Raw genomic sequence first — 13992 nt, forward strand, 5'->3', positions numbered from 1 at the left:
CATAAGCAAAACGAGCAAAAAACAAAATGTGCAGCGTGAAATTTTATAGGTGATGTGAACATAACTTTATATTTTCTTCGACATTCAAACTTCCTACGGTACGGTTTGAAACTTAAGTTATCCCCACTATCAAAAGACCTTTCTATTCTTGTACCGCCATGGTGCGATTTTTAAAAAATCTCCAGGCATATTTGATCATATTTCTTTGGGAACAAGGAGAGGCTATCGGCCGCCCGTAGTGGAACCCGTGCAGGACCAACCAACTACAGGAGGCCAATAATACTGAATTGTGTTCTACAGAACTAAGTACAAGTCGCATGGGTACAGAACATGAACATAAACATATACATTACATACATATGAACATATAATGAACTCCCATTGTCCATGAACTAAATCTGCTTCTCATTGGAGTTTACGATTTTGGCACAATCAGTCCTACATGTACGTATACGTCGGTGACCTTACGGCCGTTTCTCGTTCATTCCCTACAAGAACTTGAAGAAGTGTCGTGTCCCGGTAGACTGCTGCTGCTATCAGGCTTCAAGAAGCCGCTGGAAAGAGTAGAAATTGGCCAAATGGCTACTAGTATTTAATTTTCAAAAGAGAGCAGTTTCCCGCTTTCGGACACTGTACCATTACGAGAGGACCAAATCCCCCAACATAATACTATCATCTGTCTATTTGGCCAAATTCCAATCTTTGCAGCCACTTCCCGAGGCCTGGTAGAGGCTAGGTCATCGTGCCAAATACAACCGGTTTGTTTCGGCTGTTGGTACTTTCAAGTGCTTAGTTACGCAACTGATTTACACGTACAAACAGGAGTTGGACGCCGAGCAACGTGGCCGCGTGAGCCCCCAGGTGGGCGGGCCGGAGTGGCCTCATTTCCCACCAATCAGCGCCAAGCATCGTGAATACATTTGCATGTATTCAAAACAGTCACGTTTTCAATGGCGTGAAGGGTAGTGTTGAACAATCGTCGGTAACAAGCAGTTGTTTCCTCGTCGTTTGTGGCGTAATTTCGCGGTTCCTACCGGCGTTTAGGACGAATTATCCGCTCAAACAGCGAGGAAGACCCAATGGAATCGGTGGAAGAATCTACGCTCCTGTCTGTAAGTGTTTTTGCTGTAAAATTGGTCTTTTTCTGTGCGACGTGCTTCGCAGCGTTATCTTCAATGGCGTCGGTGTATCATGCCGCGGAGTTAGGTTGTTTTTTGCAAGTGTATAACGCCTCACGCGAATATTACGATAGATATTTCCTATAGGCTTGAACCTGATGAAATTCCGCAGCGATCTTTGGGTTGTTTTGTCGAATTTTCCCTCGCGATCTCCAGAAATTAGCGATAATGTGCAGGTGATTTTTGTAACGTTTCCGCTAGATTCTGCAGTTCCATGGTGGCCGCTAGGGTCACATGTTTCCAACAGTGGAGGCATTCGTGATGTTGTAATGCCTGACTAAGGAAATGTTTATACATGGACCGTCCAGGCAAATATCTAACCATTTTACTCAGTAGATTGCTAACAAACATCTGTTATAAGTTGCTTTTGCTTTGTTTGAAGGAACTGTGGCATTGTATGATTAAGCTGGAATTATGTAACATGATTTAAGACAAATCCGTACCACCTTAATAGGTCACACCCCCATTTTATGACTGTATCTCTGAACAACAGTTGAAAAACTGTATACATAACAATCTTGTGTGTCTAATAATGCAGGAAATGCTGTAAGTACTATTACTTTCACTACATTTTTGAAGTTGGTAGCAATATTCACTGTACGTCATTATGTAGTAGTTTCTCTTGATGAAGAAGAATTTGTTGTATTTTATCTGGAACTTATGCTAATATACTGTAGCCTGCTTGAGTTTTAACAGGAAGTTTATCCTTTAGGTATTGAGGGTAATTAACCACACACAAGCTACTGTAGACTCATGTAATACAAAATAAATATACTTAATAGGTTAGACATCCAGGTAGAATGGTATGCAAAACAAAATTCTAGGAAATCAAATAGCTGGAAAAATTCTCTGATGCATTGATAATCAGTTAGATATGAAATGACAGACATTCAGATAGCATTCACTGTCTTTCTGTTTCAGAGAATGACATTTTTCAGTTGCTGATGAACGAAAGCAGATTCTATCTAAAGCTAACCTGTAGCACTTCTATTCTAGGGTGGATGTATATAACACTCAGCGGGGAGTCAGCATCATGGACCAGATTTGTGTCAGCCAGGCTGCAATCTGAATCATTATTTCTTTTGAGGGTTCTGATTGAAACAAACTTACAAAAGGATCCCCCAAAACAAAAGCTTGGCTATTGATGTCTGCAGATGGGCATGCTATATATTATACCATATTGTGCCAGTTACCTTATGGCAGTCCTCTGTTGCTATCTCCTCCTAACAATTTACTTTAGTGCTTGAACTTCCAACATGCCAGTTCAAGTTTGGTTCTTCACTGAACCATTATGTTCGATCAATTACTAAAGTACCAATCTCCACCACACTCCTTCAGTCCTTGGCTAGCAGAGGAAATTATTGAAATTGCTATAATTTGCACTGGCAAAAAAAAACAAATTATTCAATCATCATATTTGGTTGATTTTGATCAGTATTTAAGGCCGATAACCTCTGCGGAGGAGGGTTTGGTTTTCAATCTTGTTGGCTTGTGATGTAGACATTTTACAATTATATTAATAGAAAGTTGCCTATTTGGAGTTTCTTTTTACACAACTAGTACTAGTATAGATTCTTGTATTCTTAGCCACATTTGGGATTGTGTTCTTGCCACAAAAGCGCCACCTACATCAGCTACATATAGCAGCGAGAAACTTAAGTCAGAGTCTATAGGGCTTATTCACCACCGATTGTCACGTGACTCTTCCCCCCGGCAGCGAGCATTGTCCGCCATTAGGGGGTGCAGTATGGTGCCTATCGCTATGGTACGCTATGCAAACTCTTGGCGATAGTTGCGTATTTTGGGCCACAATCTACGTTTTGAACACTCTTCTTGTTAGTAACATTGTCATTGGGGTTGTTCTGGCTCCATGTCCACGTCTCATGTTCTCAAGATCGGCTTTTATCTTTTTTTGCTGATCAGAAATCGGTGTGTTTTACCCTGGCGCGGCGTACGGGGCTGTACATGTACATGTAGATGGCAACGTGGGTAGCCATGAACACGGTAAAAAGCTACATGTGTACTTGTCCCTTTACTCTGTGGTAAATGTCCATGTAGAACAGGGCGCTGACAACTTGCAACACTCACCTTGTCCAGCCACAGTCGCGGCAGTGCGGACTGAGGAAGGCGGCCGATGGCCCCCGCAGCCTTTGCTTGTTATTATCCAGACACAGTCCGGGGCTGTTCCAAAATAGCGACTTTTTGCGTTTCCCGACTGCAACGTACTTGTCACCACGCAACTGCCCCACAACACTGAGGCTCTACACATCCTGATACAATGCTTCCAGACTCTTAAAGGGTTTAAACCGATCCTGTGTGTAAAAACTTCTGCCCAGTACCAAATACGAAGCGAAGTCACGTCAATGGACTCCGCTGACAGTAGACGCCGTCTCGATCAGACTGATCAAAACTCAACAAAAACGGGTCAATCCCGACAGATTTTATTTTGTTCCAGTAACGAGAGGTATGAGTGGTGGTAAACTCTTCGTTTAATAGGACAAAGGACAGTTTACCTAACGTTTGTCGGCCATTTCAACGCTTGGAAACTCGCTGTAGAGATGCACCCCAAAATGGCGTCGCACGGGACATGGGGGGTCGTGACGTCATGATGACGTGTGGTGAATAAGCTCTATACAGGTTGTGTTGAAAGAAATCCTTAGACTACCCAGTACCTAAGTACCAACCAGATAGAACTCTTTCTGTTGCCTGTTTTTGTTATCTGCTCGAACAAAAGAGACACATGCACGTGTGTGTGTCACACCTATAGGAGTCAGTAGGGGGTTGACTATTAAGGTGGTTTAATCATCTTCAAGGAACTGTAATTACGCTTATAGCTCTGACTTGTTGTTCACATGGTAAATGGCTTTTGCAGCTGGCTTTTCATACATCTGTCAGTATCTATTGTGGTGGAGAACAATTAAGCGTCATGCCCGTAGCCAGGATTTTGAATGGGGGGGTTCTTTCCACTGCTTGAGGGGACCTTGAGCGCCGTAGGCGCGAGGCGAGTGCCGAAGGCGCGAGGTTCCTAGGGGGGTCCGGGGGCATGCCCCCCCGGAAAATTTTGAAAAATGAACCTTCTAAAATGGCATTTCATGCATTTTTGAGAGGATTTCCACGAGAAAATCAGAGATGAATTTTTATTCAATGACAAAGGGAGCAGTTTTTCTACGATTTTAGTCCATTTTTTCAAGAAAAATCTCGGACCTTTACATAAAATGTGGACCAAAAAGTGGACCTTTACAGAAAATGTGGACCAAAAAGTGGACCTTGACATAAAAAGTGGACCAAAAAGTGGACCTTTGAGCCTTGTGGGGGGTTCTTTCGAACCCCCCGAACCCCCCCTGGCTACGGGGCATGAGCGCTATGTAGTATTCACCTTAATAGTTATATACAGAGATGAATACGTGAAGTTGTGAATGTGGTTTTTCCCATCAAACAGCCATCAGACGTAATGGGTACAGTATTTGCGATTTGCTTGGTACATTGCAGGGCTAATAAAATACCTGGCACCTCCATATGCAAGTTAGTGCGGGTAAAATTGGAGGTGTGCACTGTGTGCACCTGCACCTAACCTGCCCCATGTACTTGGGTATGACTGAGGAATTCTATATGTGTATTGTCTGGTGCCACCTACATTGTGAATGAAATGGCAAATTCGATGATAACTTACTAGTTTTCTGAACAGTTTTAGTGTGTCCCATAACCCAAAAAGTCTGAGTGGCTTATTCTTTCGTAATAATTTTTTGTCTTTTTTTTTTCTGTGCCTTTAGCTTTGAATGTTATTTGTTCTGTTGGCTTTAAAGAGATATGCTTTAGCCTAGGCTTCTCTGGAGAAATTTTGAACTTATAAGTTATATTATAATCTGAAATGGTAAATTTTAGTTGGAATATATACAAGACTCTTTGGGACACAAAGTGGGAAGGACAATATTTCCTTTTCTACAGTGTTTTTTCTTCTTCAAAATTTAAGCTGGGCTCTCACTGTTGTTTTTGCATAAAGATCCTTATAAAATATGGTTTTTAGTCTGTTTAAATGTTAGACAATTGTTTCTGTAGAAAATGTTTATATTACATCAATTGCCAACACAATTTTGTGCATCATTATATTACTAAAAAACAGGGCAGTATTTGACATCAATCAAAATATGTGTTCTTCTAAAAAGTTACACCACAAATTACAGATATCTGTTATGCCCTAACCGTCTTGCCCTTCCACCTTTTCCCTCTGATGTAGTCACATGCACAACCATGCATTGTAACTTGTCATTGCAACTGTTAACAGTGCCTCCTATTGAAAGTCGATTGAACTGCAGTCTTTCTGCTATGCCATTGCTGTGACACCGTCTTAATATTACTCCCTTCCCTTCCCTCCAACAGGGCAGGAATATGTATTCTTTTATTGTAGTTCTTGGCCTTTTCTGCATTTGGCTCTTCTAGTTCTAGAACTAGTAACACTAACAGTAGGTAGCAATTAATCTACCACATATACAACATTTTTTAGAACTAGAAGAGCCAAATGGTACCAAGAGGCTGGTTCAAAAATTAAACAATGAATTTTGAACTTTTAATGATACCATTGCATTGGAATATGTAATAACTGTAACAACTAGGAAGAAAAGAACTGTTTTCAACTGTTCAGGGCAAAATATGAGCATTTTGCAGTTGATTCTGAATTTTTTTGTTGCAAAATCAGAAAAAAATGAAGCGGACGAATCCGTTAACCAAACAAATTAAATTGGTGTGGCCTTACAGGCCTAACTACTATACTAGCACTTCAATAGACCGAGAAGACCAGGTGGCCACAGTCAGGCAACGGACTAATCCACTTTTCCTGTCTGCTTAGTAATGAGCGCTGCCAAACGTTATGTAACATGCCGCGTACACGTGAGCATGTTGCACGTTGCTTCCTGAAATTCGAGATTCGGTAAATCACGATTTTATACCCGAGGCCTTCGCAGCGACCTCTCTTACCACGAAATCATAACACCACAAACATGTATATTTTGTATTTCTAATGTACTGCAGTACAGAATTGTTTCAAACAGGAACTTCAAATGCTGCGAAAACCTCATTTTTAACCCCTACTGCAAAATAAGACCATTTAGCAGCACCACCTGCGCTGTGCAACATGAACTAGACAGAAATTCTGCCCTGAAAGGCGGTTACTGGACTGTTGACTGAATAAAAAGAAAGTTTGGTTGCTATAAAAAGAGTCTTCTTATTCAGACCACTGCAAAAGTAAATTGCATTGGATATGCTCACAGGTACTTTTCCAGACTGCCAGTAAAAGTTTTTATTGATTTTTGAAAATCATTTTGGAAGGGTTCCCCCCCAAAAGTCGATTTGTACTTGATCCTTACAAACCATACGTTTTCTTAACAATAAAGATCAGCATGGGAAATCATGATGTTGAGCTAAATCTGATGATAATTATTTATGACAAGAAAAATTTTTTACTGCTTGGCATAGATTAATATGAACGTGACAGGAGTATTTTTGTAACTTAATAATCTTTTTCTGATTTTGGATTTTCCTTTCTTGATTCCTGTACCAGTATTGAAAAGCTTTGTGCATGTGGTTTGCATGTTGTTTTCAGTCTTAGACTAACTTGGTTATAACTTATAGAGTCTAAGCCACATGCCGGCCGCCAACACGTGCTGCGAAATTCACGTGTACGCCGCATGTTATATAACCAGTCGAAATGGTGACCTCTCGGTGTTCCGAGAAGGATTGGATTGGAGGGATCTGAAGAAGTCTAACTTAAAATGTGGTCACAATCACTCACATTTGTCGTACAATTCTTTTATCAGCATTTTCGGTAAGGCTGATATATGATTCTGGTTTTGACAATACCTCAACCAACGTGGAATGCACTGTTCAGTTATTCATGAGAAAGCGATCCCCATTTGTGGTTGCTTCATAAACCCCTTTGACGCCCTTCCACCATTGGATATGACTGACCTTTAAAAGTTGATGCGCTATGGCGATGTTCGCTCACGTGTACGCGGCATGTTATATAACGCTTGTCGCTCATTACTATGCAAACGGGTATCATGAAATTGGTCTACATTGCACCTGTTGTTTTTCTGAACCAATTTTTTTTATTCATGAGAAGCTCAAATTTCAAAAGCTCAACAAAAAAATCGGCCTGCAGGCCATCCCATCAAAGTACTGGTACCACAAACCGCGACTATACAGAAAATCAGAGCCGACGTCAGTAAATTTTGTGAGGGGAGGAAAGTGAAATTTGAGCCTTCTGAAACGGCATTTCCTACATTTCTATGGGCAAATTTTGTTGGACGCTCCTCATTACTTATTGAAGAAAATGAGTTTTACATGTGTTTTTTTTAATAGCCAGTTAGAAATTGAACTGTTAAATGGCTTAAGGCATTATACATGTATATGGGGGGGGGGGCATCGCTTATTTCTTGTTTTACCGGGTTAATACCAGTCTGAAAAACTCTATAAAATTGGTGATGTTTCAAAATTTGAATTCTAAGTTGCCTAATCTGCATCTGGTCAAAGATAGTGATAAATCGTATACATGGAAATGTTGTGCTCCAATCTAAGCACTCGGCAGTCTCAGCTACAGACTGAAGTTGTGTCTCACCTCATGGTCATCAGAAGAAAAATGCTTAGCTAAATTAGATCAAGACTTTATTGTTGTGGCTTAGCTAGGAAGATTTAGCGGATTAGTTGTCTGGCCTCCCCAGTCTCTCGCTTCTGGGCTTGTTTCAGGCCTGACCAGTGGAAGAGCTACCAGAAGTAATATAGTGAGGCTAAAGGCTCTTACTGATAAAGTTATCTGATGGTAGTACTAGGTGGGTGTAGTCCTGCGTGGGAGAACTTTGTTATCTTAACCCATGGTCACCAGAACCTACGTCACTTCTCAGGCCAGGAAATTACTTTGACCAAACCTGACGTTGACAAGAAGGAGCAAACGGACTACACTCTAGATTTTTTCCTTAGAAAATTGGAGTCTTAGAAACCTGGCTTAAAGCAAGATCAGTGTGACCTTTCAGGACATTTTAGAGACTCTGAAGCACAAATAACAAGTTGAAGCAACAAGTACATTGTTAAGAGACAACAAGAGCCAGGATGTTGTACATCTTTATGGCAGTCAACTTTTATTTTGAGGTTGAAAATTTGCTAGATCAAAATTCTAAGGATGTACATACATGTAGTGTCACCTAAAAGAATCAAACTGATGGCAGAACAGTGAACTTACATATTGTAGACTTAAGTCAAAACTGCCCCGCACATGGCACCAATAAAATTTGGTCTTTGTGGACAGGTGGTCTCTATAAATTCTTAATGCTTGGGTGGATGGGTGAAATAATCCAAGGGCTACGTTACACCTTTCCTATATCAAAGAATTTGACTGCGAGGAAAACCATGCAAATTGCTTTCCCAGTCCTTCTAATCCAACCCCTAATTCTATCTACATGTAGTTGTAGCGCTGGATGAAAATAAGGTACTCAGTAATATAATTTAGAATCTAGGCAGCCGGCCTCCAAATATGGTACCGTACGTACGTCGTAAAGGTCGTCGACCTCTGTGCTTTATGTAACATCTCGTGTGAATCTTATATAACACCAGGTTCTCCCACGATGGCTTTCCTCATGATCACTTACATGTTGTTTGCGGTTGAAACCGGCTGTCTGTAGATCGATTTCAGTCTGTACAAACAACATGGAGGCATCAGGCGAAACCACGCTTTCGCGATCCCACAGTGAGTAGCTGCCGTTGGTACTGTTGTTGTTTATTCATATATGGTCATGTTGTTTGTTTACAACATCTGTTACATGCATGGCTTGCTGATGTCTGCTGATGTGCCTTGTGAACAATCATGTAGATTCAAACCTTCCCCCCACACTTTCACATGGAATCCATGGTCACATGCTACTCAGTGATGCAAATTAGTATCTTACACAAGTGGTAACTCAAGGATTTTGAATTACTGTATGATACTGTGTATATATGGATATCATAAATAGCAGATTGAAATAACAAGTGTGTTACGTGACATGAATAGCAAAGGTCTTTCAACCACTTGTTGAACAATTTAACAACCCTTTTTGTGAAATAAGTGGTTGCAAATAATGAAATTGAAATTTTGAAATTATTCACGCATGTGATGTGTTACAGGATAGTTTGGGAAATATTTTTGTTTTCTTGTTTCCTTTTTTGTTGGAACTAAAGGCATCAGTCAGCATATAAGTGGATTTATTGTTTTTTCATGATAAATTTCCACTTATTCAACATCTACTAGCTGTACCATTTAATCAGGAATTAATTATTATTGGGATTCAAAGTTGATTTTGGTACCAATTTTTACGTACTCAGCGTAGTGTGGACCTGTGTAAAGGGCACAACACCAGGGGCCTTCCAGGGATTCAAACCCACAACCTTCAGATTTTGAGTCAACAATCCTAACTACAAGACCACCCTGCCACCTGTCATCAAATTCTGAACATGATCAGGCTTGTGCTAATTGGCTTGATTGTGGTGCAGAAACGAGCTTCCTTTTTTAGTTGTTGACATATCGTAGTGGGTGATGTCCTTGGTGCTGATTGCTTGAGTGTTGTGACATTGATGTGAAAGCTCTTGACAGATTTCATCTTTTAGCACTAAATGTAATAAAATCACCTTTAAGGATGAACACGATGATTTTTGTTTGAGGAAATCTGATCATAATTTATTTCAAGGTGAAGAGTGCAGTGTACATGAATGTTTAGTGGTGACTACTCCTGCCTTTGGATTTTCAATTCATACTTTCCCTTCCAAAACATCAACAGCTATACTGTGGGTACATGGGAAAATCCTGCACAGTTCTCAAAAAGAGTTGGGCCAAATCCTGATTTGATGACTTAATAGTGTCAGATCCCAGCATTGCTGCTACGATATTGAAATTTAGATTGAGTCTGGTTTTGTATTTGGTTATTAATACAGACTTGTATGTTCCACTTACATCTCTACCGTCTTTATCCAGGTTATACACCCTTTCTTACCAAAATAAGTTGTTGTATAAGTTGGCTTAAATCCATGTAGGCTTAATTTTCTGTGGCGGAGCTTTCCTATTGGCTCACAGTTAGGTCACTCTGACCGGCAGATTTAGTGGTGAAAATGCTACTTTGCTTACGGTATCAGCTTTATCCCAAATGTAGCCTACAAGGACACCTTATATAACGTGTGACGTATCGCCGTACGCACATATATTATGCTCATTGGGCGTACGTTGGGATCAAATCAGCCGTCCCTAGCAGACATATTCAGGCCTTGAGGCTACGTATGCAGCTATTCCAAAGTGCACGGATGAATAGTGTTTGATGTAAGACTCAGATCTGCCAATGCAACTTGTCTTTGATATTTTTTCTCTGTTTCCAAGTATCATAGCTAGGAAACTGTCTCAAAAGCGGCAATATGCTGGTTTTATACATTAAACTGATAGTCTGTACCATACTCCAATAGGTTGCCGGAGAATGCATTGTGAAGGTTGGCCAAATGCCAGAGACACTAGCCATAGGAGTACACTTTTCCAGTTCCCATTCCAGTCTGGTACTGGTACAAGCTAAATAAGACCAGGCCAATCCACTTACACTTGGATGGACCTATATAACAACATCAGGAGAGCGTACTGCACCTGCTCGAAAGCTGAACTTCTTATGGTTTCAGTTAGATGTTAGGTCGACGTTGCATCATAATTTTGCCGTTACAGACAGTATCTTTTCCGACATAACATTTGAAAACTTAATATACGAATATACAAATACGACCTTCGTTGGAAGTGCTATGCATAATTTTACATTACAGGTTTTGCTCTTTAGACATTATGTCTGCTGACGACTGTTACCCATACATATCAGTTCTAAAGGAGCTGGATGGGACTCACAATTGAAATTGCCATTGTGCCTATGGACATATATAGATACAATTAGAGAGAGACCTACTAACACAGGTTGCAGATGGAGTAGTATTGAACCATTAAGGTGACTTTCCATTTTGGGTGCCCTTTCAGATTTTAAAAGCATTTGGATGAGACTGGAAATTCAATCAAGTCCCATCTAATACAAGCCTGCCAAAAATAGAAGGTTGTGTCAGGTGCCAGTCAGCTTGAATTGTTGTACCAGTGTCCTGTGATTGGGAATAATACAGATAATGTAAATATTCAAATATTTATGGTGACTTTATTTTCATTGATCTCTGTAAAGGAGGCTAGTAAGATTTCCATACTTGGAACAACTTGTTTTTGTTTTGGTCTGGGCCTTCACAACTGTAAATCTAGATCCTTTTGGTGGGTTTTCCTGAAATTTGGCATGTTGGTAGTAAAATAAGTTAACACCTTAGCCACTCAGCAAAATATTTACTCCATGGAGGATTGTGTCCACTACGGAATCGTTTCAAATGCAAACTTTAACACAGCAAAAACGTCTTGCCCCTCCTTCTGCAAAATATATACTAAACCATCACGCAGGTAAATGAAATTACAGTATCGTGAATGATCTCAACATTATGATTGCCAAATACTTTTGGTGTGCAAATATTTCCCACAATCAAAGGGATTCCACAATTTCTTTGATGGCTTTTAATGCATATCTTTATCATGAAAAAGCGCTCATTGGGTCCAGTTATGCGACATTTTTTCCCTGATTGTTATTTCTAAATGACATTGTCTGCAGGATACTTCGTTGCGGTGGGTGGCAGTCTGTGGTTTGTTCCCAGTTTGAGCCTGGAAAACATCTTTCTTCCCATGGCATGTAACCAAGAGGAACCTATGAGTGAAGGTGGGACCAGCCAGACCCCGGACACCGATCCAGAACAGACAGTCTCTCTGGACCAGGCGCTCGCGCCGGCTATCACTGCTCCCGTCAGCTCACCGGCCTCCAGCCCTTCAGACAATGGTAAGGACTTGGGCGGCTGTAGCGTCAAAGGTAATGCTAGCACCAGCAGCAGCGGTGCCACACATAAGAAGGAAACGGTGGACTACTTCCTGAAGAAGCCAGCTTCCCCTACTCACGGCCCGACTCACGGCCCTACACCCTCCACAAGCGGGCAGGCCACCAAGCAGAAGGATAAATACTGGGACTCCAAGTCTGCGAACGGGTCCTCCAACGGTAATGGCAGCAACGGGGAGCACTCTGACGACATGGCGGTGTCGGTCACTGGCTCCACCAATGGCTCGTCCAACAGCAAGAGCGGCAGCGGCACGGAGCAGCCCATGGAAGTGGAGAACAGCGAAAACGGAGAACAGGGGTCCAACCTGCTCTCCAACTATGGCTCTTCAGAGAACTCTGATTCTAAAAGGTTGGTACTTCAGATAATGCACCTTGGCAAAGCTCTGAGATATTTACATATTGTAATTTTCCACTCCTTTTTAGTGAATACATATATGTGTGTTTGATGTACTGCAAATACCAGACTAAGTGTATGGCCTTCGTTCCAATTCAGACCATTGTAAAATCTCAATTCATGTCACAGCATCTGCTCATAATGGATAAATAGTCTTATTTGAGGATGACAGTCGCTGCCACTTACATATGTCGCCGTTTCAGTGCAACTCTGAGCATGCTCAGTGGCAGCAGTAATGATGACCAGCCCTCTACAAGTGGCTGCAGGTAAGACACTGTTTTTTTTAATTTTTACTTTTGCCACTGGTTAAACCTTATTTGAGGTTCATGATTTCTACATTTTCCCCAAGGAGATTGCCTCTACCCTTGACAATTGACATTTCATCAAACAAAACTGAGATTACAGGAGAAAATCAGGCTGGCTAGAACACTATTACTCACCCTGTGTTATTAACTTGTTTTCCTGAGTAGCAGTGAGCAGTCCGTGAAGGCTAAGAACCGAGAGAAGCTAGTTGCTGCCATCCAGGAGCTGAAGTCCATGCTGCCACCCTCCACCCTGAACGATGGGAACGAGGGGAAGCCGTCCACGCTGGCAGCCCTGACACACGCCATCGAGTGTGTCAAGAAAGTCAGCTGTATGTGACATATTCATTCTCTATAGTTCCTCTATAGTTAGCTAACCACTGTGCATATGTCAAGTCTAACTACTGTGCATATGTCAAGCCAAAGAAAGTTACAAACTGTGTGATGCTTTAACTTTAAAAGACTTGTTATCATTTAAGGTAGTGCCCACAAACCTTTAATGTAGTTCTTTAAATATTACAGTAGTTTTATTGTACAGTACTTGCTTTCAAAGTGGACGAAGAAGATCCTTTTCTGCACGTCCTGCAAGCTTTCTGTTGTGTCCTGTATTCATAATGTTATGTAATTACCCTTTTCCCCTACAGCATCAAATGCTTTCGACCTTCCGTTTCCTGAAGAGGAAGAGGACCCTTCTACCAAGGACAACTCCATTCCCACGTACAGTCTCCATTCCCTCTGTACCCTCAGTAAAAACGTGGTTCTTCAGAACATGGTGAGTGTGGGTTGGGGCTGTACAATCATCATTACCGTACATCTCCTAGTTGTGAAGTCGATGACAGACTTGCCTGTGCACTAAGTGTTGCAGCAGTACTGCCGAGAAAAATACATGTTGCTTAATGGAGAACGTAACGCTAATGGGAAAATAATGTTTTGCACGATGCATTTGACCTTTGATAAAGTTGTAAACAGGTGTAGGGAAAACATTAAAGGTACAAGATACAAGACAAGAATATCAAATATTAGCAACATTCTTTTTCTACATGTTCTACATTTTCTACATGTCCCCCTCTGGATATTGATTACAATATAAAAAAAAAGTGTTTTTTTCTATCCAGTTCTTTTATATCAAAATGGTAAAATGTATGTGCCTCTTTGATACATAC

General features: G+C 41.0%; 1 protein-coding gene across 1 annotated transcript in view; it reads left to right on the forward strand.

Moving 5' to 3' along the window:
* Window positions 1-925: 925 nt before the first annotated feature.
* LOC109479609 (period circadian protein homolog 1-like) overlaps window positions 926-13992 on the forward strand; it is a 24768-nt gene continuing 11701 nt past the window's right edge. The window contains exons 1-5 of the mRNA XM_019781596.1: window positions 926-1112; window positions 11858-12482; window positions 12731-12793; window positions 12998-13161; window positions 13474-13657. Coding sequence (XP_019637155.1) covers window positions 11929-12482; window positions 12731-12793; window positions 12998-13161; window positions 13474-13657 — 965 coding nt within the window. The 5' untranslated portion in view covers window positions 926-1112; window positions 11858-11928. The remainder of the gene's footprint in view (window positions 1113-11857; window positions 12483-12730; window positions 12794-12997; window positions 13162-13473; window positions 13658-13992) is intronic.

This window comes from Branchiostoma belcheri, unplaced genomic scaffold (genome assembly GCF_001625305.1).
Source record: "Branchiostoma belcheri isolate BF01 breed outbred unplaced genomic scaffold, Haploidv18h27 scaffold5, whole genome shotgun sequence".
Classification (NCBI taxonomy): Eukaryota; Metazoa; Chordata; class Leptocardii; order Amphioxiformes; family Branchiostomatidae; genus Branchiostoma; species Branchiostoma belcheri.